Raw genomic sequence first — 25,960 nt, 5'->3', positions numbered from 1 at the left:
TTGAAGGGGTGATGATCTCACTTTCAGAAACCGCGTTTCGTAAAACAAAAGACCCTTAAATTCATAGGGAAGAGAAAAAGTGTCAATTGGCTGAAGTGTAGCATTTGTCCTTACACAAACTGTAAGACAAAATATACTCATTATTCCTTGATAATACACTGCGTCTCAGCCCACTGCTTCCATGCTAACCGCCAACTTATCAAAAAACAAATCTATATATATGTACACAATTTGATAATGCAGATATATTTTTCTTTGCGTGTAATACTAGATATACCACCTTTTTTTTTTTTCAAAGGAGGGGTTACTCAATCTAGGATAATTTTGCTTCCAGCCCAATTTATTATGTCTGCAAGTAGAAAATTTCTTTTTTTTAAGAAAGAAAAAAAAAAAGGTACCAAACTCCTCATCCTAATAAGGAGTAAACAAAAATCTAGACTTTGATTTTGATGCATACTTCCTGTGTAAGACATGTACTTTGGAAAATGCCAAATCATACATCATTGTCATCTTCGTCTACAGTCTACACGAAAGTCTTAACAGTTGTAAGCCTCTATCCCCAGTCAAAACTCTAAGGTGGTTAGGTGGACATGAGAAGATAAAACAGATGTTATTGCTGATTTCATTTTAGTTTTCAAACATATTAGGTTTTTTGGAAACACCAAAACAACATTGGAGACGTTATTATAAAACATTAAGGAGTTTAAGAAGTTTGGATCACAGAGTCATACCTTCAATAACTTCACAGAGCTGGGTAGGCCAGCTTTTGAAGGATAATTAATGTGCATTTTCTCAAGTGTTTCAACTAGTTGGACTTTTAATATAGTTGCTGTAATTTCATACGTTGGTATCTGTATGTCTCATTGACGATGATATATATCTTGGGGATTGTCGAATTATATTCATAATAACGTCTTTCCATGGGGAAATGCAGTGACCTTGAAGGGTCAACAGCCAGCATTCAATGAGGGTTCCATGCATGTGTTGCTTCAGAGAAAGTTGGTGACCTCTCTGGTCTTACAATGTATCTCTCACTTTCTTTAGATTAGATAGATTAGATGAGAGTAGATGTACAACACAAAATTCCGCATCTGCTACTTGTTTCTAAGTATTCAAACCTCCTTTTGGGATGAAAAGTATTGTTACATTTTATACGATCTCTCCTTCCTTATTTTAAGTCTTGTACAAATGTCATTCCTACCTAGTGTTTGAGCATTTTACGCGTGCGTGAGACCGACAGATCCATTCAAAAAGATATCCTTACGTGCAACTAAATGGAGGGCTTTAATATATATATTAAAAGTAGAAAACACAAATTCCAACATATTCTTTAATTACTAAGAGATCCATGAGAAAAGATATCCTTATGTGCGACTAAATTGAGAGGTTTGGTCCCCAAGCTGGGATGGAACATTATTCAGTTGACCAGGCAATTATTGAACTCCATGTACACTGCTCATGATTTTGATTGTTCCATTGGACTGTGAAGGCATTATTGAGGGTACACAGGAGTTGGCTGCACGGGGGTCCAAGGAGAGGACATCATGTGGAGTTGTGTGCATGTGGCCAATCCCCCACCTCCCCGCCCCTCCCCCCCTCCTCCAGAGGATCTTGTGTGCAGACATGGGACAAGGAGTTGCCCGGGACTTCACATGCTCGGATTTGCTTCAATGAACACACCCGAAAGTACCACAGCAGATGATGGCATGTGCCAGCAACCCTCCAAAATTCTACTAATTGTCTTCTATGTATGTTCCAAACCCCTGATAACCCACTGCGCCAATCCACCTCATTTGTATCCTTCGAATGTAGCTAACCTGTGCATGTGTTGGTGTTATTGCTTCCCTTTCTCTCTTATCTTCCCAAAGGATATATCATAATCTATTGCATAAAAAACAGCATTTCTCTCATCTGTCCTTTCAGGGGGCTTTAGTACAATCTACTAACTGGTTAGCAAAGAGGATCAAATTAATTTCACACGGGATGGTGTTGATCATACAATGTCATACCCAAGTAAGAATGTGAGTAAGAGATACGACTGATGAAGAAGACTCCTGGAGGGAAGGAATTTGAGATATTTCAGGATGTCAAATTATAGGCATAGATGATAAAAATCGACAAATATCATATCAGTTTCAAAATAAACCAACCATCCCACCTGTGTCATCCTGCAATTCAAATAAATTATAGTTTCTCAGATTGCCTAACTTCAATATTTAATTTTAATCAAAATCTTTTCCCAGATTGATCACATGTTGCTATTTGCTTTTAATGGTGTAATCCAAGATGTGAATGCAATCAGTCTCTCACGAACAGAAATTTGACAAGTAAATTACATGCTTTCAAATGGCTGATAACGCAATTTCTCAGAAATTTCATTTGGACCGTTCAAAACTTCAGGTTCTTAAGCCAAGAATATGAAACTTCCAAGAAATTTCATTTCCCTTGCATTCTACAAATTTGAGAGGCATAACTTTTGAAAAATGGAAAGGGAACTATTACTATTTGTATCTGTTTTAGAGTTCAGTCCTGTAATTGATTCTTATAATTTGACATTATTCTCAAATGGTAGGCATGGAACCCTGTAAATTTGTTCTTTACCTACCCATTCTCAAACTTGAAATAGCGAAAAATCCAAATGCCAACCATGGTATCCTTCTTCCCTTTATGTCTAACGGTTTCTTTCAAATGGAAAACAAGACAGCTCGTTTGCTTTTCCATTGGGAATGATTTCCAAATACGTTATGTTTGGGTATCAAAAAGTTTAAAAATAAAAATACCAAAAAAAAATAATAATAAATTACTATAAAATTCTTTTACATATTTAATTTTTTAAAATGGACATTAAATAATTTTAAAAATATATAATTTTTTTTAAGAGTGGATTAGCTTGAACACCCCATCAGGTCAAGGCTTTATACACCACCATGTTTGGAATGCAATAAAATAAAAATATTAATTTTCATGGAATGTAAAAAAAAATATAAAGATTAAATAATTCTAAGAAGATAAGGTTTTGGTTCAAAATAAAAAATTGCCTTAATTCATTTCATAATCCTTCAATATTTAAAAACCGAAGACTGTTGTGCATTTAGAACTTGGGGCGTCAATGTTAAATCATCTTGAACTAGTTATTATCTTCTTTTAATTTAAAATTTATAAATGATTATAATTAATAAATAAATAAATATTCGGCCTAAGTCAACTAATACTAGTTTTAATTTTTAAATTTGAACTAATCCCACTTCTTAGGACAGCAGAAGCTAAAATCTCCAACCTAATTTTATGCATGTTTTCAAGTATAAAACATATCATGTGAATTACCCAAATAACCAACAAATTGGATCTCATCTCGATTTGACCAAAGTGAAAAAAGAAAAAAAGAAAAAAAGGAATTCAAATAAAACTAAACTTATTTAAAAAAACTAATAACGCCTAAATATTTTTATTTATGGATATCATGGATATCAATTGAGCAAATAATGGTAGTTATAGTTTCAAATAATTTAGAAATATTTGTAATTCATAAAATAAGTTGTAAATGTCTATAGTTAAGATTTATAAATCAATATATCCAAGAGTCATGTAACTTATTCTCTATTAAAATAAGTCAACAATATTACATAAAGACCAATACATGTATTATATAAATTAACTAAAGATATATTAAAAATGGTTGAATCAAACATATTTCTACTTTAAAAAATACTATAAAATTGATATTTAACAAATAAAATTGAATAATAATCTATCAGACTTATTCATAGAAGTCTTGCACATTACAAAATTCAAGAAGCTCATTCACAATAATGAAATGCACAGATTTAAGGAATTTGAAATGAGAGGAGCATACTGGTAAGGATCTTTCTACATTATATTCTTTTTCATTTATTTAAGTTTTCTCTCACTTAAATTCAATAAAGATTGTATACAAGAGAGTCGTACTGTTCATAGAGCATTGAAAGAATATCATACACCTTTTCATTCACTAAAGTTTTCCTAAAGGGATTTGCCTAACAAAATTTTAGTCAAACATATTATTCTAATGTAGTAGTCATCGAACCAGGAGTTTTGATAAACCCGCAATCACCATGTTTAGATTGTCCTGAGCTTATAAATAAAGGTTTTTGAATTTATAACTAAATTCTTCCTCGTCTTATTGCCTCTCTATCTTTATGTTTAAATAATGAAACTATTTATAATTTATCCTATTAAATTTTTTTTTTTTTTAAACTTATGTTTATAAAATATTACAAAGAATATTTTAGTTACTTAAAATTTTATAATAGCTTTAAACGTTTCAATTTTTTAAATAATAAATATTATACAATTAAAAATAAATCTGTAGACCCTCATTTTGGTCTATAAGTTTTTAGGGTATTTTCAGGGCATATTTTCACCACTTTGAGGAGCTTTTTGGCAGCTGGTATGAGAGGGTGGCATGAGAGGAGTGATCCTAGAAGTAAGAAATCAGGGATTGACACGTTGCATGGGGATATTCTGGCAGTAGTGAGGCACGTATTTTTTCTGTTAGAGGAGGTAGGTGCTGATTGGTGCAAAGGAACCTTTGGCTAGAGGTAGGGTGCTTTTCAGAAGCTGCTGCAGGGTAGTGGTGGTCGGGGGGAGGCTGTCGTTGGAGAGATATTTTTTAGAAGGTGGCAGAAAATCAGAGAGGGTGGAGGAGTTTTTGTTTGGTTATTTTGGGTAGAGAAGGGGATCCGAGAGAGGGAGAAAAACAGAGAAAGAGAGAGGGAGCAGAGGAGGTTTGAGGCTGCAGAGAGGAGGGGGTTTTTCAGGGGTTTTGACAGAGATTTTGGGCGTGTTTTTGGCTAGCTGGAGCTTAGAGAAGGAGAGAACAGAGAAAGAAAGGGGCTGCAGGTGAGTTTTGAGGTGAGTTTCTTGCTTACTTTGATTCATATATTTCTCATCTCTTTCCCATTTTGATTTACTCTACATTGCTCGCCAATTTGAGTTGGATAATATGGATTACATGCTGAATTTATTGGTTTTTGGATCCTTTCTTATGCTCTGTTGCTGTTGATCTTACTGTCATTTCTTGTGGTTTGGTTTGGAGCTAGTGGGACTCTGTTTTTCATACACTCTGTAAGTCTAGCTCTCCTCACCTGTATGAGCCCATGGATGTTACCTGAAATGAGGCTTTATACATTCATGCTTTACCTGATTCCCAGTCCATCATTCTCTCAATTTTCACTCTGGTCTCTGCCTTTGTTTTCATTCCTTTGATTTTGCTGTGGTTTTGGTGTTAAATATCTCATTTGGGATTGGCTATCATGGTTTGGAGGTGGGGTGTCTCTGAGGGAGCCTCATGAGGGTCACTTTCCATACAGTTGAGTATTTCTGAGTGCCTGAAAAGCTATGTAGATCGCATTGGACGTCCAGAGGAAAGAAACTTGAGCTAAATCCTCGTGAGAATGCGTATATTGTGAATGCTTTGGCCAATGCCTTTACTGTGTCTATAGATGCACCCTTTCTGCTGAATCTGGAATGTAATCACCATACCAATGACAGTGAGGCTCTTAAGGAGATTGTGCTGCACAATGGACTGGAAAAAGACAGATGACCTTCACCATGTGGTCCAAAAGGTCAAATCTGAATTGCATGAAGCAGTACCTATTCTTCATGTGGACATTTATTCTGAGTTTGGGTCATTATTGACTCACTGCTCAGGGAGTTGTTGAATTATTCTGCTCAGAATTGGTGACTGCCATACCTGGGCATTAGTATTGCCTCTTGACTGCTGATGATCCATGCATCTTGCTGCAATCCCAGGGTAATGATAATGCCAATCGATGAATGGTTCCGCCATAATTGTTCAAAAATCGAAATCTAAAGTATTCATTGGAGGCTCTACCTTCCTAAAGACGCGTTGCATCAGCTTGAGGGACTCGGGATTGCGGACGTTGATTAATCAGAGTTTAAATTGGCAGCATTAGTTTTGCAAAAATCCGAAAGTTGACCCTGAAATAAAGACCCTATTTGTAGATCATGCTGGTGGCCAGCCAAATGGTGCAAGGGCCTCATCCCCTCAGGTGGTCAGAGACTGGTTGATGGCTTTATGATCAAGGAAGGGGATTATAAGCTGGTGAGGACGGGATTCAGTGCATCCTTTGCCACCCACCTTCATTCTTTCCTTCAGAGTAACGGGATTAATATTATAGTTGGTGTTCAAACTCCAAATTGCATTAGACAGATGGTTTTTGGTGCAGTAGCACTGGATTATCAATCTGTTACTGTAATTGTTGATGCCAAAGACTGCTTTCCAACCACTATGCCGTCACTATCGGCACTGATCTTGCAAACCAGTGGCTGTCAAGGGATCCTTCTATCCCCACCAACAGTGCCTTGGATGTCCCGTCCGCTGAATTATGATGTGTGCTGCACTTTTCCATTTCTGGATATGCTAGTGGAATATAGGAAGTATGGTGGGATGGATTCAAACACTACTCGGGCAGCAGAGAACACCCCAGCAGCTATTGAAGAACGCGGAACAGAGTGGCTTGAGGAATGGCCAAAGAGATAATTTGATTGTAGGCACTGAGCACTGGAAAGCTATTGTCAGCAAGTCCTACCTCACAGGAATAGGAATTGACTAGTCAAATATGCGTAATATACTGGACATGAAATCCATCTATGGAGGATTTGCTGCAACCATCTGGTATTGGGATTTCACCATCAGGTCAAGTGGCAGTAGACATTCTGGAACTCAATTGCTCGAGACGTTCTCTCCTCATTGGTTCACATGTTCAGGATTAGCGGCTTAGTTCATTGGTTTCTCTCATTGAAACAAGGATTCCTATTTCTAAGAACAAACAGGAAGAGGCATCTCATGCTGAAATGAAGGACTGTAGTATTGATTCGTTTCTCATGAATATCAAGCTTGACCATCATCATGAAGAAAATGCTACTCAGTCTTCAAAAATACAAGATTCCCACAGGAATGATATGCTGTTGGAGCACAAAGGAGAGTTCTCTAATACAGAGCAGCTAACCCCTAATGCTGTGAGCAAGCACCCACTTTCTATGTCCAGATGTCAACCCAATGACACTGAACTCGAAGTTTCTGCCAGTCCACTCACCGATAATAGAGGAGACCAAACCAACCTTGCATGGCAGCCTTCATTACCCATCAAACCATCCGTCAAACCCATTTTCTCACTCTAAGACCTTCTCATATCCATTATCTTTTTCCTCACCTTTCAATACATCATACCCATATTCTCGCACCACCACCCTATCTGCCCATCTTCCTATCCTACCCATATTCACGTACCCCTGAACCTATCTCACTCAAACAAATCCTACCACCTTGCAGATTATTATGGGCTCTGTCTTAGTGATTGCATGGATATTACCATTTCCAGATGTCACTTCTCACAGCATGACAGGAAGATGCTCATTGGAGGATGACCCTATCTGTGGCCCGATCATTGATGACGCCGTCTTCCACCCAGGTTATATTGATTTCACTGCTAAACTCAGCTGTTAGACCACAAATATCCGAAGTTCAAGGTCGGAAGCACATGCAGCTGGGGTTCCTCACTCACATCCACTAAGTAATGTTATGAGTCAGATGGCATATTTTGGACCAAATGTGTCGTTTGCTGATTTGAGGTGTTCGCCGTCATGTCCCGTTTTCATTACCATCGATGTCGTCAGCCAGTGCTAACACCAGTCGCGTTGCTCTTAGTTATGATTCAGTTTCGCGACTCCAGCACCTCGGGTTGTTCAGGCGCGGAAGAGGAGCTCTCCCAGAAGGCTTTGTTGCTGCTGAAATTTTGGCATTTAATCTTGAAAAGACATGGCTGAGTCTTCATATTCAGGAAACAACAGCAACTGTCTTAACTGTAGCCCTTACATCGAAGAAATCTGATCCATTGGCTTCTGGGGCTCCTAATATTGCCTCACTTCAGCCAGGAAGTTCTTCAAGCATGGATGTTCCTTCATCTTCAATAAATAATGATGTTGAATCCTCGGAGGCGAGACCCTTAGTTGCTTCTGAGATAATAGAGGAAAGTAAAAGTTGTGAACGCCCAGTTAAGGAGAATATTGAAGTGGGTGATGCCTCATCCTCAAAAGTTCTTCACGCGGAATGAGAGTGGCAGTGTACACTGAGGTTCTATAACTTGGCCAAGCAGTTGCTGTGAAGCAATACAAATTGGCTAGTTCTCAGGGTGATGTTGAATTTTGCTCAGAAGTGGAAGTCCTGAGCTGTGCTCAGCACCGAAATGTTGTTATGCTGATTGGGTATTGTATAGCAGACAGAAGAAGGTTGCTGGTTTATGAATATATATGCAATAGCTCACTGGATTCTCATCTATATGGACGCCATCGAGATCCACTAGAATGGTCTGCTAGACAAAAAGTTGCTGTTGGAATTGCTCGAGGTCTGTGTTACCTTCATGAAGAATGCGGAGTGGGTTGCATTGTCCATTGAGGAAGCATGGCCTACGATTCCATTGAACTGCAGTTTGGGTGCATGGGAATTTTTATCTGCCGTTGTCGACGCATGCTGGTTCTTGAAAGTCACCGCCGTTTTATACCAGTATAAATCCCACGTCTTTGGAGTGTGCTTTTGCCTTACTACAGCTCCGACGCCTTGCACTGTCCATTACAGAAAGTCAGTTGAAAACAAGACATCCAAAATCGATTGGATGGTTTATAATGATGGAAATGTCGTGTGTAATGGGAGTTTTCATTTCTTTGTTGGAAAAGTGGCCTAGGAGAATACGTTGGAAGTAACGTGGCAGGGATTATCCTGGCTATGGGCTGCTGAGTGGTAACAGGAAGATTGGGTTTTGGCTATATTCTTTCCCTCTCAACCAGAGCTCCAAATTTGTTATCATCAGTCCAAAAGGGTAAAAACTGGCAGCCCTACTCCTCATTCGAGCACTCCCCCTGGCCCTCCTGCTATTTCTTCACCTGTCCATTTATCTGGCCCAACGGTATTGGAATTAAAGGGTTCACGAGTGATCTGAGCCTGTAGCTAAGGGCCTGCAAAGTGGAAACAGCAAAAGTTTGCACCAGTTTTGAGCATTCAGTGTGTTGGGGTTCAAGTCTACATGGCCGAAACATTAATGCAGAGATGGAATAATATGCAGTCGGTGCTCAAGGTGCCCCAAGTTCGCATTTCTAGTCTACATGGCTTGCTTAGTCCCCCCTCTAAGCCACGCGCCACCTTCTAATTCACCATCTTCAACTTTGGAAATGTTTTGTTTTAAATCTCATTTTTCAAATAAATTTTCAGATTTTAATTCTTCCATTTTTCATCCTTAGTTTTTTTTAGGTTCCAAAAATTTATTTTCCAATAAAATTTTGGCGCCATTTTTCTTCATGGCGAACAATTTTCACATTTTCTCTATTTTTAAAAGGTTTTTAAATAAGCAAGGATTTAATCCCATAATTCCGAATAATGGAATTTATGGAATTAATTCATGCAAAAATGAATTGAGCTTTGGTGGGGGGCCCAACATCAAATAAATTTTCTTTAAAATAAAATTGAGTGAAATGACACATTGTGCTATTGATGATTTTGTATTCAGTTTAGTGACATGTATGCTATATCTCATGATTGTTATTATGCACTAATCTCACTTCTTGATAGCGCATTGAAGATCGTTGCCCAGGTACGCATCTGTCCTTATTCTGGTCTTGCTATACGCATGTTTTGATACTCATATGTGCATGATTGATTTGTGTATTTATCGATTTCCTCATCATCGCCATGTCAGCTTCATTTTAGTAGTAGAGACCCGACTTTAGGGACTTAGAGGGGTGCTACGGTCTTTACCGTACCTTCCCGATAAGTAACCTGACCCCCGAACCCGATCCGGTTTTCATAGACCGCCTTTTCCAAAATAAGGAGTCACACTTAGGGTTTTTCTTTCTTATTTTGTTTACCCTTTTAAAAATAAAACAAAAATAAGTGGCGACTCCAAGTCATTTTTTTTTTAATCAATAAAAAAACCAATTTTTCTAAATAAAAATCGAGTTTCGCCATCGAGTGGGAAACGCATTGAGATTGTTCAAAATGCGGGGTCCACAAAATCGTTTGCCATTTTTTTGAACTTTTTAAAATAAAAAAATTAAAGTTATAATATACCACGAGTTCCATTGATAGCCGTCCGATCCTCTCCCCAGTCGATAGATCGTCAATTATTTCCCCCTTTTTTTGGGCAAACAGAAAAAAAATCACCGCGCTTTTCCGAGGGCCCTCACCCAATGTATCGGCCGAAATTTCACCAATTTTTTGCAGAAGTTTAAATCCTTGGTGCTACAGGGAGACATCAAATTCCAATCAACGAGTTCAAAATAATATTTATTCTGTGAGGAGAGAGAAAAACCAGGTCATCAGCATTATAAACTATTTTATCATATATAAAAGGTCAAAAACCATCACTTCAACGGACCAAATATGCCGAAATGGTGTCAGCGCTCTGCTGTACCCACGCATGCTTAGACACTGGAAAGGTTGAAATCAGGCTGCTTTATTTTTCTATAAAAAATTAAAATAGCATTTGAGCAAATTCATAAAACCAGCACTTAAAACCAAGCATGTTTAATCAATGCCTGTCCACTGTGCACAAGCATGCTCAGACGACTTTGCCAAGGTAACAATCAGTAAGTCTAATTTCCAATTTCCAATTTCCCATATAGAGTCACTAAGCATGCTTGAAAATAATCAGATCCCTGGGCATGGCAAAATGGCAGACATGGACAATGTTCGTCTTTGGGAACTGTACAAATAGCAACTTCTATCCAACCTAAGGCAACATCATTAGCTTTTTAAAAATGAACACCAAAAAACTTGGTAAACATTGTTATAAACGTTAAGGAATTTCAAAAGTTCGGATCCCTTATGTTTAACCTTTTTAAGCATAAATAACCTAACAAAGTTGCACATGTCAGCAGTTTCTTAAAGTGTTTCAACAAAGTAAAACTTCTAAATGGCTTCTGTGATTTCATACATACTGACTGTTTGAGGATGGAATCTTCCCGGCTGGTTAGGAAGACACACCAGATGATGAGTTTTTCCTGGAGCAGTTCATCTCTCCTTGAGGTTCTGGTAATGCCTCTTCGTGGCAGATTTCCTTCACATTGCAGGTACATGGTCAATGTTACTCCCAGATTCCTGAAAAATTATTCAATCATCCATACTAAAAAGTTACCTTGGATGATCCTGTGAGATTGAAGGGTCCATAATGAGGCTGATCCGAATGTTCAAAACCAAACGAGGTATCTGAATTGTTCATGTTTGTCATCGTGGGTATGGCAATTGGTTGGCTGGTAAGATCAAATGTAGTTTGCATTGAGATTTCTTGATTAGCAGGAAGTGTGCCAGTTCCACTGTTGCTAAGCAATAGATTTCCCTCAGCAAAACCTGCTCCCGTTTGGGGCAGCTGCGTAGGCTGCAGTGCTCCTGGTAAGTAGATTGGATGTAAACTTAATCCATTTCTCATTGTTAGCATCTGTAAAACCAATCACAAAGAAAAAGATCAGAAATCTTGTTGATTCTGCTTCAATTCCTGATATTATATTTTGTCGCATGAAGAAGAAATTACAAGAACATTAGTTAACAAGTTCAAAATCAAACAGAAAACCAAGCTTTATTTAGCTACATACCCATTCTCTAACAAATTAGCAAAATAGCTTTAAGGAGCATTATATTATTTTATTTAAAATAATAATAATAACAGCATTTGGCTTCAATTTACAGGTCAGCCAATACAACTTTATCATTTTTATTAAAAGGGAATGCCTGAACTTACAGATAATAGATTCAAGGTAATTGGTAAATGTTCTTTAACTCCAGGATTGTAAGTGGCTATTTGTTTTACAACCTAAGTAGAAATTTCATGAAAATGGACACGTAGAAAGTGATTAAGATGTTGGCCTCATTAATTATCACACTAAAATTAGGACTCTATAAGATCTTTTGCAAAAATGAAGTTAGTGCAAAGAAAATCACCAAATGTAGGAGAGTGATTCAATTCGAGTTGAAGATGCTATAATGGCAAGAGGAAGGAAACCAAGCTCAATCATGAGTATATGAAGGGTCAGCCCTGTAATCTAAAGCAATAAAATAAATGAGGGATCAAGCTCTGTAATCTAAAATAATAAAACAATAAGCAGCATTCAGAATACACTAGTACAAACCTATAAACTAATTCTGCTAAGTGTTCAGATCCAGTTACTTTCCAGAAGGTCGATCTGACAAACCTACACTCAAGATGAACTGGTCACTTTTTCTTTGCTAAATTATTGGGAAAAACAAGGCACTTTGCTTAACATGGAATAGCCCAGCATTCCCGCAAGGAATTAATATCTCACAACCCCAACTCATGATCTATTCTGCTTTTGTTGCTAGACCTTGGAATGTGTCTGATACTATCACTTAGAACTAGTATTGGATGATGGAAAATGACTGGCCAAATTCCTCTATTAGAATAAACATATAAATGAGCTTTAAATTATTTTAAAGTTTTTATATTAGTTCCACACACATTGAGTACACTGAGTTGATCAAGAACTAGTCATAGATCCTGTGTTTCTAAATGGATTTCACAAACACCAGAACCAAGTAGTTGATACTAGTATAAAACATGACATTCTATATTGAGTTTACAAGTAGAAACCGGTCTGGAGTTGATGAACATAGGCAAAAAACGTTCCATGAATTGACTAATCCAAAACATATTTGAAATCAGGCTATTTCTTACTAGATTTTGAGGAGAACAATGGATTTCTAGTCATTTCAATAGCCATGAACAGCCACATCATATTCAATCAGAATGTTCCAGCCAGATTGAACATATACCAAGACATCACTAGCAAATTGATCCGCTTGGTCCAACTCAAGGTTCTATGTGAATCAAATCAAAATTGGGGTATCAAGACAACCTAATTGCTAATGGATTTTTGCCCATGATTTATGATTCAATACACCACATATCTGGCACCATTAGGATGATTATTAAATCAATTTTACTATCATTCACCTGACAATTTCATGACTAGATTCATGTTTGTATATCCCGACTTAATGGACATGGAGACTTATCCTTGATACCAATCCCATGCCTTAATGAAATAATTTTGAAGGTTACACAGGCTAAGAGTGAAATAAATACACTGATATTGACTTACAGAAATAATGATGGTAAGTAAGCAAAATCATCTATAGCTGCAATTGACAATCACACAGTCACAGACGAAAAGCAACAAAATAGATGACAACCTGCAATTGAAGCAAATATTTGTCCAAAAACATAAAGAGAACACTAACCTGAACTTGGAGCTGAAGCTGCTTCAGGTATTCGATGGCTTCATCCAACATTGAAGCCTTATCCGTCTATAATAAAAAGGACGTCAAAGCATTAGCATTCACACACAGCTCAAGAGCATACAGGTTTTGGATTACGTACCTTATTAGAATTAGGAATTAAATTCTGCAAGGCTTTCATTTTTTCATTTATCCTGCTCCTCCTTCTCTGTCCACCAAATTAAAACATTACAACCCAGAAATCAAAATCTATAACAACAATACATATTCGACGTCAGAGCCTCATAACCCAACCTTTTCTGACAAATTATGGACCTCAGCTGCTCTGCTCCTCTTTGAAGAAGACCGAGACGGGGCTGGATTCGAGGGCACATCCGATGCTTCAGGACCCTTCTAAGTTCAACAAGAATCAACCAACGAAAAATTTCAAAAAAGATCAAACTAAGGCTCCGTTTGGTAGCTGAGGAAGTGTAGAAAAATAAAAAGAAAAAAAATCAAATATTAGAGTCTAAAATTATCCGTGATATAGGATCTCATAAAACAAAACAGACTCCATTCAACCAAGACTAATACAATTATTTTGCTTAATTGAGTTGTTCTATTCTTAAGAAAACACAGAAATTTTATTTACTTTATTTTCCTCCATTCTCTCAGCAACCAATCGGATAGTAAACAATTCCTTGAACTGAAACTACCTCGCTATCACAACCAAAGTCGTCCACGCTATTCTCCATGGAAAACATTCTTCTCTTCCTGGAAACCGTGATCGCCTCAGAATCCACAGCAGCAATAGAACTGAAAGTGTTCCCAGCAGTCTCCTTCATACCCGCAGGGCAATAGGCCCCGTGATCTGAGAAGTTAATGCCGGTGGAGGATTCAACCACGGCAGATGATCCAGCCGTAGAGAGTCCGCTCCTAACTCGGCAGTCGGAGTCGGAAAGAATCGCCGATCGAGAGAACCGGCGCCGATCCTTCTGTGGAGACAACACTTCGGCGGCGGATGCCGTCTCCGGATGTAGTAGCGCAGGCGAAAAGGAGTGCGCGTGCTTAGCCTTAATAGTACTAGTAGTAGTAGAAGAAGAAGACTGATTATGGAGGAAGTGGTGAAGAAACGCAGAGATATCTTCTGATTCGAGAGCGAGAGCGGTGGCAGAAGAAGAAACGTTTGTTCCATACAGATCCGCCATTTTTTTTCCCTTAGAAATCAGAAATCGAGAAAACGAAATGGAAGAAGAATAATCAAACGCCAAGGTTTTGTTCGTATCCCCTTTTCTCTGCAAGACGCATTTCTCTCTCTTTCTCTTATTTTCTCGGGGTTTCTTTCTCTCTCTCTCTCTCTCAAAGATGGCTTACAGAAGTTGGATAGCTTAAGAGAAACTGCTTCCAAGTTATAATCAAAATTTGATTATTCTCCCGCCTTAATTATCGTGATTAGGATTTAGGGTTAATTGAGGAGAAACACCCAGTATTTTATGTTATTTCGTAGAGACCCCTGGTTTCTTTAATATTTGCAAATGTGAGTGGGGATCGGTAGCCGTTTGTCAGATTGAAAATTTTCGCACATACAGGGATGAGCCATGGGCACGTACATGGAATGGAATCCGATGCTAATCTCCCTCACCCTTCCGCCAGGGTCAAATATATTTATTTGAGTTGAAAGGCTATTTGGGAAGGCGTTGAGGAATGTGGTTGAAGAAATGGTGAAGCCCCGAGGCTGAGGGTGACATTTATACTTTTTACCCCGGCCTCAATAATGACGAGGTAAAAACTGAAACCACATTTGTCATCATTCACTGTCTTATCCAACCAAACTGAATTTATTAAGAGACAAAAAGTTGCATTCCCAAGGTCTCTTTGGGTGGCGTGTGGCAAACATGGTCTGCTTCACACGGTATGACATTTTTATTTCTTTCTTTTTCTTCCTATTCCCCCCTCTCTCTCTCTTTCTCCACTTTGATTCATAGTTCTCTTCTTCTATGAATATTCAATTCAACCAACACCCCACGCCAAAATGTAAGGCATGGTTATTGTACTTCTTTGGAGCTCTGCTTCGTTTGTCATATGGATTAACATTTTTGTTCTTTTCTTAAAGAAAAACAAATGGTCTTTTCCTATTTCATTTTTCACGGGACCAAAAGGATAGAATCAAAGCGGTACAAGGTTAAGTGGGTGGGGACTGGGGATGGTTGGTTCAATCAAAATTGATTTGGTTGGGATGGGGATTCCATGTTTTCAGAATTCTCACACAGGTTACAATTCAACCTTAGTTATCACTTATTTGTTTCTTACTTCTTTTCAACCTGTCATTTTATGCAGGCATCGGGAAGGGAAATTTGCAGTCTCTCAGGTCCCATGGATGTGAAATGGATTGTTATTTCAATTTCTCACATTGAAAATAGTTTTAACCATCTACCATTCCTGCTCGAATCCCTTTCAATCATCTCTATCTTATGTTTGTAATTAAAGCAGCCTCTTTTAAAAATAAAAAAAAATAAAAAAATCTCAATCTGCATTAATTTTTTAAAATATTCATCAAAAAAAGGTTAGCTTGCCAAATCAGCATCCATATATATTGGTGATTGTAGTTTTAACCTTAAAACTAAAACCACACTAAGGTTTTAATAAGGAAAAAAAACACTAATTAACTGTAATTTTAATACAAAAATAAAAAATAAAAAATAAAGCGGTCAATGATATTATGAAAAAAATACTAATTTAATTAATATCTTTAAAAATACTTTATACTTTTTTTTTTCCTTTTTTCGAAATGGATTAGTTTTGTAACAAAATCTATGCAATATCAAAATATTATAACCATCATAACAGAATTTAAATCTATTACAATTTGCTAGTTGCCAGGCATTCATTGTCTCGGCTTGAAGATTTGGAAGGTATCGAGCGTTGGAATTTAAGGGTATGGAAACAAAAGACTAATAGAATAAAATAAATTAAATTAAAAGTAATTTCTAAAAATAAAAATAGAAATTATTTACACCCTTCCTACAATCTTCCATAGAGTGTAAACGTAATTTTTTTTATTTTTTTTATTTTTTTTTTTTTAAGAAAAAAGAATCCAATGCATCAATACTAGAATCCAATGCATCAATACAAGTGTCCAAAGGTTATGAACCCGTTTTAGGACTAATAAGTATTGAATCATAAAAGATGGTGAAAATAATTTTTTATGAACCAGTGTTTCTTTATGTAACTCAAGAGACTTTTATCCACATTGGTTTTCTCAACTACACTACGAGCTGTACAAAATGGGTTGGCACAAATAGGTCATGTGCCCTACCTGGATATTCATGAGAGCTCTAGAGAACCTGTCTAAGTTCTCATAGGAAGCGGCCCCACCTCCACTCTGATATAAGTGAAGTCATCAAGTATGTTTTGCATTTAAACATACCATCCATAAAGAATATGGTATTCATTAAGAGTAAACATTTAACCTTAGTCAATGCAGAATACGCTCTATCTACACTATAGGGATGGACTCTCATACAATTAGAGTTGATAGAGCACTTCAAGTCAACAAACAATTTGTTATTACCCATATAAACTTACTTCATGGAATTTTCATTTCTTATAGGTTGGGTTACCACCATTCTTGACTTTTGTAATAGGCATAAGTCTCATCCCCCTCGATGTTTCTTCCACTAGTTTTTTATTTAGTGGTTTGGTCAAAGGATCAATCAAATTCAACTTTGACCTCACAAATTCTAAGGATATAACCCTTGTTTCAAGCAGCTACCGCACAATATTGTGCCTTAGGCATATATGCATGTTCTTCCCATTAAATATTTTACTCTTAGCCTTAGCAATTGCAACTTGGCTATCACAAAGCATAGACACAAACAGGGTTGGTCTTGTCCATAAAGGGATATCTGCTAAGAGGTTTCTAAATCACTTAACCTCAGAACTCGCATTTTCTAAAGTAATAAACTCAGCCTCCATAGTAGACCGAGTAATGCAAGTTTGCTTGGCAGACTTCCAAGAAATTGCACTCCCACCAAAGATGAAAACATATTCACTAGTGGATTTCATCTCATCTAAATCTGAGATCCAATTTGCATCACTAAATCCTTTAAGGACACTTGGAAATCCACTAAAACACAAACCATAGTTAATGGTGCCTCTCAAATACTTAAGGACTCTACGAACATCAGTCCAATGGTCCTGATTAGGACTTTGGATGTATCGACTCAATCTACCTACTGCATAAGCAATGTCAGGTCTAGTACAATTCATTAAGTACATTAAGCTCTCTATGATATGAGTATACTTTATTTGGGCAACTCTATGTTCTCTATTTTTCATCAACTGTAAGCTAAGATCATAAGGAGTTGACACTGGTTTACAATCAAAGTGTTCAAACTTCCTTAGAATCTTCTCAACATAGTGCTCTTGAGAGAGTTTAAGCCCATTAGGTGTTCTAGTTATTTTAATTCTTAGAATCACCTCTGTCTCTCCTAGGTCTTTCATATCAAACTTAGAACCTAAGAATTTCTTGATCTCACACACAACCTCTAAGTTAGTTCTAAATATCAACATGTCATCAATATAAAGGTAGATAACTACACATGTGTTATCCTCATACTTGTTGTAGATACACTTATCAGCATCATTAATGGAATATCCATTAGTTACTAACACATGATCAAACTTATGCCAATGTTTGGGAGCTTGTTTTAACATTTCCACAACTCATAAGGAGTTTTACCAGTTTTCCAGGTTGGTAATAGATGAAAACCATCTTCTGGTTTTGGATCAATCAAAATGTATCCCAAGTTCACTACATCAATAGTAGAAAAAACCATTTCCTATCATCTCTTAAAGAATGTCTCATAAAAGGAATCAATTTTAAAAGTGTTAGGAAGTGTGAACTAGAGAAGCTTCCATTTGGATATATTTTAAGATTGTTAGAATCTAAGGGTATGGAAACAAAAGGCTAATAAAATAAATTAAAAGTAATTTTCAAAAATAAAAATAGAAATTATTTACACTCTTCCTACATCAAGTGCCTTGCACGCTTCCCCAATATCTACTCGATAGCGAGTAATGAGGTAGGAGTGTCGAGTGTGAAGCCTCCAACAACCCTGACGGGTAAATGTTTTTGATGGGTCTTGCCAACGGAGCTTTGATGCAAAAGGTTTCACAAGGTTTGAGCAGCCTCCTGCACAATCGGAACTCTAGACTTTCCAGGGTCCATTTGATTAAATCCACTGGCTCTCCACAAGAAATACCAAGTTTACGTTCCAAATTCAAACACACATCAAAGCATTTTATCTTTTCAAAATCTACAATGATAACCAGTAGGCAAAAGACTTATAAACTACTTAATAAAAAAAAATGTATTCTTTCCGATGATCAATGCTGTTCATGAATAAATGAAAAGTTAAAAACAAGTTTTGCTTTAATGTCCCCCTTAATGGTTTGCAACCTCCCCCAGGAGATTGCCAACTTTAATTAAAATATAAAGAAGAAAAGAAATACATCTGGGTCTTTGCATGACATAGAAGAGATTGATGCCATGAGAAACTAGCTCCCAAGGGGGAAACAAAGCAGCATCCGCCGGGTGTTGGTTTCACCACTCTCGGCCCCACCCTTGTGCAATCCTTTTTCAAGTAATAGCCTCAAAATAGCCCCTCTCATATACCCAGGGCAGTTGTTTTACAAATGGGGCACAAGTTCTTGTGCATCAGCCACTGTTTAATACAGCCATAATGGAAATCATGACCACATTCCAGAGTCCCAATATCTTCTCCATCTCCATATTCCTCCTGAAAATAATAAACCAACGGTTCATACAAAGCATAAACACAAGACATGGTCTGGTGAAGATGTAGAAAGAATATATTACCTGACAAATACAGCAGGGTTCCACTTCGACCTCAGCTCCTCTGGCCACTGACCAATATTTTCGCTGTTTCAGCTGCTTCAATATAGTTTCTTCGCTCAATCCAGTGCACACATCTCCGATGCGCTCTTCCAGAGCCAATAGCTCCTAACAACCCAATAAACATTTTATTCAGATAACAATCTCAAACAGGAGAACAAAATGCAAAGACATTTTTCATGTATTTTACCTCATAAGACATATTATCCACATCAAGTCGCATATCCCTATGACGATCATGAATATCAGCCACCCCAAAAAATACTGACTGGTCCAGGATCATGACATCCTAACACAAGCAAAAGCACATGTTATATGCCCCTGATTCAATTAGAAGATAACTAGCACCTGTATGTTGCAGCTAAACACAAGGATTCCATGTTCATCCACCAGCTCTTAGTTTATAGCAATCTCCAACACTGTTAAAGGAAATGACAAGATACAAACTTTTGGCTATTTATTTACATCTATATAGAAAAGAATCAAATGCGAGGCCAACTCCTAAATCTGAATTTTTTTTTTTCCTTAAATTTAAAATTGTAAATAATTAAATGTCTTAGGCCTAGAACTTTCCATCCTCAAGTCTCACTTAGTACACGGACTGCTAATTTCAAAGAGTCGTGTATTATAAAAACCAAAAAGGAAAGTCAACAATATTGGGCCTACTATTTTCCATTCTCTCCCCCACCCCACCCCCCGCCCCCCACCCAATCACTTTAGTGAATATCTAGTAATCATGATCAGGCATCACTCTCCTAGTTATTGAGGTAAATGCATCTAATTGTAAAATGCATAAATGAATCTCATGAAGCAGTGAATTTAAATTGACCAATTTTTTTCCACTATGGCACCACTTACCTCACATGAAACCACCTTTTTCCACCTCTCACCTCACATGAACCCAAATATACAGTCATAATTCTCATCATAAATATAAATCAAATTAAGTTAATAGAAACCAAACCAAACAACTCCCACCCTTTTCTTCCCTGTTAGATATTGGCAATGTTTTCCAGCCATTATTTCCACCACTAACAAATTATAAATTGGAAAAAATGAGAACCTTTTAGCTTATTTCATCTATTAATATACACAACATAATGTGTCTAACCTCAAATCGCAAGTCCTCACCCCTACGCATGAGATCCAAGACATTGCGAATCTGCTCCACATAAAAATGAAATTGTTAGCTACAATCAAATACCCTTTTTCCATTACCAGAATGTTTTTAAAACTAAGCAGAGAAATAAAAATTGTGATAAGCTTCCCAATATATCATATCATTTAAAAACATTCAGCATCCATGCATAAGATGAAAAATATTTTCTGTTAGGAAGGTTCAATGCAATTTTTATATCACTTGACCAAATTACACATAAATATCCCTCTGTCATATTATAAAATAGAAAGAACTGAAGAACTGAGCAACAAACATGCCAACTAAAACATCAAATTGAAACCAAATTTTTCATTTGTCATTTACTATAGAAGCACCAAGAAATCAACATGCCAACTAAATTAAAGCGAAACTTTATTTTTCATTTATTATAGCTAATCCTGTATCTAAAATCCAGTAAAAATAAAATCAGAAAAATAAACCAGTATAGGTTAATCATGACACTGTTAAACCAATAACATGTAAAAATAAACATTATCCACAACTGAGAGAAATTTCCATAAAAAAAGGATGAACTCCAACTAACAACTAGGCCTTCAGTGCCAAATATGAGAAATTCTGTGGAAAACACACATGTCATCAGGAAGGAATGCCCTGGAGTACCAGTTATAGAACCAGGAGTCCTTGATAGAAACATGTTTGTAGCTTTGCAATGGCCAAAATCATCATATTTACTTACTTTTTCACACATGGATTTCAGGTATCATATTGTAAGTAAAGTCAACAAGAACAAACTTATAGGCAACAGCAATCTTGCCTCACATGGTGGTTATGGACATCCTTCAAACTAGGGCATTATTCAAAGCATGAATTCTGCTAAACCAAAATGAATTTCTAATCTTTGAAAGTTGAGCGAGAGAAAAGCTAAGGGCCTGGTTTGGGAACTGTTCTTGAAACCAATTTTCTGTTGTTTAGAACAAAAAACAGTTTTTTAACTCCAAAAACATATTTGTAAATTTTTTGTCTAAAACCAGTTTTTTGAGAATTAGCTGTCAAAACAAACTAGTTTTTTGAACAAATTTAAGTCATTTTCAGGAATGGTTTTATAGTATTCTGAGAAGCAATTGAAAACATAAAGAATGCTTTGAAAACTTTTGCATTACATACAACTGCATAACACCTTCATGGACAATAAAGTGAGAAACTCATTTTTCATATCCGAGTTCCCAAATAGAATTTTTCTTTCCTAAAAACAGTTTATAACTGTTTTGTGAGAATTGCTTTTGAAAATGTTGCCAAACAAGCCTTAAAGTTTCAAAACAAGGAGAAAATCTCTCAAGCATCCACAAGTCCCCATTTCTAAAGGGTTGTTAGAGATGCACAAAATCAAAGATGAATATAAATGATTTGGATAAAACAGAAATCCTGGTGATGGTGATAACAGTTGGACTGGTTTAGTTCATGCAATGACTTCATATAACCATCAGATACGGTGTTTTGTCACATCAATCATCATGTCCAAAAATCTAATGAACAAAAGTCACCGCAGAACCACAGACATGACAGATGTTTAGTTGCAACATATCTCAATGTCAAGCAATAAGGAGTTCAGGAACATACCTCAGATACTAGCCTGCTTCTTCCTTCACTGGCAGCAGCCAAGGTACGCAATGAATAGGGAATTCCGAGAACACCATCACCATGTCTTTCCATCAATAATGCTGACCTTGGATATGATTGATGATGCCCCTGGTTGCCAGCTCCAGATGAAGGCGCCACCTCCTGTGAGGAAGGTGAAGGACCTGAATGTAATGGAGAATAGTTGCTGCTCTGGCCTCCAGAGTCAGCACCAACAGAAGAAAACAATGATCGGCGAACATATTCTGATAATCTTCGTGAATATTGTGAAGGAGGATCACGAGGAGGACCCCAGGTAGGAGCAGATGATGAATTGACACCTGAACTTGAGCCAGTCCGAGAAGTAGAAGCAGAATTTCCAGGGGTGGTCATATTTCCACCAGCTAAATTCCTATTTGTAGGATTTTGAGGCAAAGATCTGAGATCAATTGCAGGTAAAAACATTGAATGCTCCAAAGTGTTTCTTGGCATGCTTCTTGAACTGGATTCCTCACGAGGTGCAGCATCTCTCTCACCAGAAATGAGAGGACTTGATGAATTGCCATGTCTTGAGCTAGAAGCTCCACTCCATCTAAAAGATTGCATGGTTCTAGGCAAGTTAGGAGCATGGTTGACAACAGATTGGCTTTGAGAACTTGCATTGTCTGCTGCTGGTGTTGACCTCAAGTCTGGAGCATGATTAACTGGTATAAGTCTTGTTGACTGCTGGTGTGATGAAACATTAGAGTGCCTAACAGATCCACCTGCTGAAAATAAATTATGGGGCACAGAATCTTGCTGATGTGAAGGATTTATCCTCATACGGAAATTCCTATGAGAGCTTTCTGCACTTCCTGGCACATTTAAAACAGGAAGGCTGTCAGTAGCTACTCCCCTCACACCCAGCCCAAGTCTTGGGTTCACCTGTTCTGCAGGGCTAGCACCAATAATATTCCCTGAGGGGCTAGATATACTTAAACCGTTACCAGCATTATAACGAGCGGGAACAACAGCATGCCATACATTATTTTCTGTTCGTTGAAAGCTACTGGAACTCCCACCAACAGAAGATTGGCCAATGTTTCCTTCAAGGGCCTTCCTTTTACAGGACAAACGACGACCTTCCAAAGAACTACCTGCCCTACCATCATTCTCTTCCACCAAATATCCACCACTCAAAATGCGAGGCCCAAAAGGATCAGAAGAGCTACTAGCTGATGGAAGATTTTCTGACCCACTAGACTTGTATAAATTAGGGCATTCCAAGCCTTGACGATCATCACCACCAGAACCCACAAATCCTGCATTTAGATTAAGATTCTGAGCAATAGCATCAGAACTGGAACTTTGCAAAAACAAAGGTCCATTGACAATCTGATTGCTGCTAGGATTTACATTAACATTATCCAGTGAAAGCACATTTGATGGTTCACATCGGTGTTCTTCTAACCTTGGACCAGCTCCAGCACAACCACTCACCGAAGTTGCCCAACCATGTTCTGTTTTACATTCATCACAGCTGACAATATTTTGTGTGTTAATCGAACTGGGTTCACCTAAACTCCATCCACTCAAGTTTTGCCCTCCATGACTAATAGAATTCAGAAATGCAAGATTTGTATCACTGGGTGGTTGCATATAATCCGCTAACCGGTTTTCTGCAGGATTCCGCATATTATTCCAGCAAAGTTGCTGATCTAAACCAGCACCACTTGATGTAGATCCATGGTCAAAGTTTAATGTTTCAGGCAAGGAACCAATAGCACCTTTTTGCCCTTGCATTAAGGCCAACTGGTAACTGCTTTAAAATTGTAAAGGTTCCAAAGAAAATTCCAATCCACACAGTAATTCACACAAGGACTTCTTTGGCCAATCTGAAACCATGAAACCACAAAAGGAAAAAAGAAAATCAATTGATTTGAAAGTTAAAGAATTATATAATCATGTAACAACATATTAACTCTTGCAAAACAAGTTCAGTGTAAGAAACAATAGGGATGCAAAATGAATGGCAACCAGTTCACAAAGGAAAAGGCAGTCTGCTACTTGATACTCAAAATCCAAGTTTATCCAAAGAGCATATATTTTCAGAACCTCATTTTTAATTGCTAATCCATACAGAAAAATGGATATGAAAGCTCAGAACGGCTAGTCTTCCTGTGAATACAGAAAAATGAACATTAAAAGGAAATACAATCAAGGAAATCAAGGAAAGAGCAGTTGATTCACAAGGACAAGAAGCAGAAAAAGTTGTCAAGAATGCATATGATGGATTCCCTGAATGACAATGACAACCAGTCAGCTGTTATATATACAAGCCGTACAGGGCCACAACACAGCAACTGAAGGCAACCTGGAGAGCTAATAATCAGGAGGTAACCCATCAGATGCCATCTCAACCTGCAAGCAATTTAGTAAATATATCCAAAGGCAACTAAGACCGTCATATTCATTTACTAAACTCAATACACTTTCTGCAATTAGAACAAGCAGATAAATTTCCTAAAATATCACCACAACACTTCCAACCCGCTCAAAACAAAGAAAGGAGATAAAAAGCTTCTGATTAGACAACTGCATCTCGCTTGTGCACCATTTTAAGATCACCCCAGATCAAATCCTATACTACAAATAAGTCAAGACAACTAAAAGGGGCAGGGTTTGAGAACACCAAACCACCCTACAAAAGGAAAATCAAACATTCGAAGCAGGTAGTGTATACAAAATTGTATCCTTCATTCAGCATAATGGAAAACATATCCATTTACAACCAAGAAATGTGCACCAATTACAGAAAGGGTTTGCGAAAATCCCAAAATAAAGCACCACAGATTAGGTGAAACTGCAATCAGCTTCTATTAAACAGAAAATAACAACGTAAACAACAGAGAACAGACTAACAAACATTCTGATCAGATTTTAAAAATATTAGGCTGAAGAGAGAAGAGTTTCAAACAGAACCCATGATGCTCCGTTTGGTTGCTGAGAAAATGTAGGAAAAAGAAAAGAAATGTAAAAAAAAAAAAAAAAAACTTCCTATAAATCGAGACCTGGCAAAGGCTGAGCCGAGATTTTCTTTCTTTAGGGAGGCAAACTTTTTTCAACACAAATCAAAAGATTAAAAAATTTTCCTTTTCTTCATTTTTTTTTTCCGCTTCAGTTTCCTTAGCAACCAAACGACGACGAAATGAATCCGTTCTAATCTGCGCCATTTATTTATTTATTCATTTTTATAAATAAATTAAAAAAAGTAAAGAAGAAAAATCCGATAAATAAACAAAAATCCTTCAAATCCGATACCGTCATGAATCGATCTTCACCACCCCTAAAAACAACAACAACAAAAAAAGGACAAAAAAGAAAAAAAATGGAAAGAGAAAGGAGCGAATCCGAGAGACATACCAAATGATAGAAGAGCAGGAGATGAGCGGAGAAGGAACCGATGGATCTACAATAAGAGGGCCAAAAAAAATGAAGGAGAAGGCTCTCTTTCCCCCCTTAGCTGCTTCCTCGTTTTTTCCCCCTTCCTGGAGAAAAGATAGAGAGGGGAAAAAGAGAGAGAGAGAGACGACAAACACAGTGAGGAAAGGGAGAAAGAGAGAGGGTTAGAGGAGATGAGAATGGTCTGAAGAGAGAGAAGTTAATAGTCACACGAGCAGCAGTTTCCTAACAATTCAATTTAATAAACCAACAACAAAGCCGAAGGTGTCCTGTTGGCCCGCTTGCCAAATGCCCCTCTGGTCTCCGCCTTTCTGCCCCCCTCCCTCGTCCCATGCCCCATCACACGCCCAAGAGCCTCTCCCTCTCTCAAATTTAAACCCATCTCCCAATGCCACTGGCGAACCCACCTGCCCCTACCCTAACCTCAACCTGAGGTGTGTCTCACCCTAACACCACAACTTTCAACCTTAATGCCTGTACACCTGGTTTCCCTTCAATACCCATGGACCCATCCATTTCTAAATACGTTGCATTTTCCATATTCTTATAATAAATTTAGTGGAAAGGAAAAAAATCTTGTATGATAATT

The 25,960-nt window shown here is 37.4% G+C and overlaps 2 protein-coding genes across 6 annotated transcripts; both read right to left on the bottom strand.

Annotated features, from left to right (window-relative positions):
• Positions 1-10,782: 10,782 nt before the first annotated feature.
• LOC100245419 (transcription factor SPATULA) lies at positions 10,783-14,696 on the bottom strand. Of its 2 annotated transcripts, none has more exons than XM_002284844.4 (6): positions 13,996-14,696; positions 13,595-13,693; positions 13,443-13,508; positions 13,304-13,369; positions 11,187-11,486; positions 10,783-11,108 (listed from the first exon to the last, which is right to left on the bottom strand). In XM_002284844.4, the coding sequence occupies exons 1-6, from the start codon at positions 14,485-14,487 to the stop codon at positions 11,022-11,024; spliced, it is 1,110 nt and encodes a 369-aa protein (XP_002284880.1). In that variant the 5' UTR covers positions 14,488-14,696; the 3' UTR covers positions 10,783-11,021. The 2 variants fall into 2 exon arrangements, with proteins under 2 accessions (XP_002284880.1, XP_010664562.1); XM_010666260.3 differs by having other exon boundaries at positions 13,595-13,690.
• A 3,917-nt stretch (positions 14,697-18,613) lies between these two features.
• LOC100267740 (probable E3 ubiquitin-protein ligase RHG1A) lies at positions 18,614-25,886 on the bottom strand. 4 transcript variants are annotated; one of them, XM_002282856.4, is made up of 6 exons: positions 25,333-25,886; positions 21,934-23,804; positions 20,308-20,358; positions 19,387-19,485; positions 19,161-19,304; positions 18,614-19,080 (listed from the first exon to the last, which is right to left on the bottom strand). In XM_002282856.4, the coding sequence occupies exons 2-6, from the start codon at positions 23,710-23,712 to the stop codon at positions 18,949-18,951; spliced, it is 2,205 nt and encodes a 734-aa protein (XP_002282892.1). In that variant the 5' UTR covers positions 23,713-23,804; positions 25,333-25,886; the 3' UTR covers positions 18,614-18,948. The 4 variants fall into 4 exon arrangements, with proteins under 4 accessions (XP_002282892.1, XP_059591025.1, XP_059591024.1 ...); XM_059735042.1 differs by having other exon boundaries at positions 21,934-24,330; positions 25,333-25,814; XM_059735041.1 differs by having other exon boundaries at positions 18,614-19,304; positions 21,934-24,330; positions 25,333-25,814.
• Between the last annotated feature and the right edge of the window lie 74 nt (positions 25,887-25,960).

The sequence above is a fragment of the Vitis vinifera genome, chromosome 18, assembly GCF_030704535.1.
Source record: "Vitis vinifera cultivar Pinot Noir 40024 chromosome 18, ASM3070453v1".
In the NCBI taxonomy this organism is placed as follows: Eukaryota; Viridiplantae; Streptophyta; class Magnoliopsida; order Vitales; family Vitaceae; genus Vitis; species Vitis vinifera.
This window is presented reverse-complemented; position numbering and strand designations above follow the sequence as displayed.

Coding starts and splice junctions, on each gene's coding strand:
- LOC100267740 (XM_059735041.1), bottom strand. CDS start 23,712: ATGCAAGGGCAAAAAGGTGCTATTGGTTCCTTGCCTGAAACATTAAAC. Junction 20,359..21,933: donor GAAGCAGGCTAGTATCTGAG/GTATGTTCCTGA, acceptor TATGTGGAGCAG/ATTCGCAATGTCTTGGATCT. Junction 19,486..20,307: donor GTGAGGACTTGCGATTTGAG/GTTAGACACATT, acceptor TGCTTGTGTTAG/GATGTCATGATCCTGGACCA.
- LOC100245419 (XM_002284844.4), bottom strand. CDS start 14,487: ATGGCGGATCTGTATGGAACAAACGTTTCTTCTTCTGCCACCGCTCTC. Junction 13,694..13,995: donor ACTTTGGTTGTGATAGCGAG/GTAGTTTCAGTT, acceptor TGTTGAACTTAG/AAGGGTCCTGAAGCATCGGA. Junction 13,370..13,442: donor TAATTCCTAATTCTAATAAG/GTACGTAATCCA, acceptor TTTTTATTATAG/ACGGATAAGGCTTCAATGTT.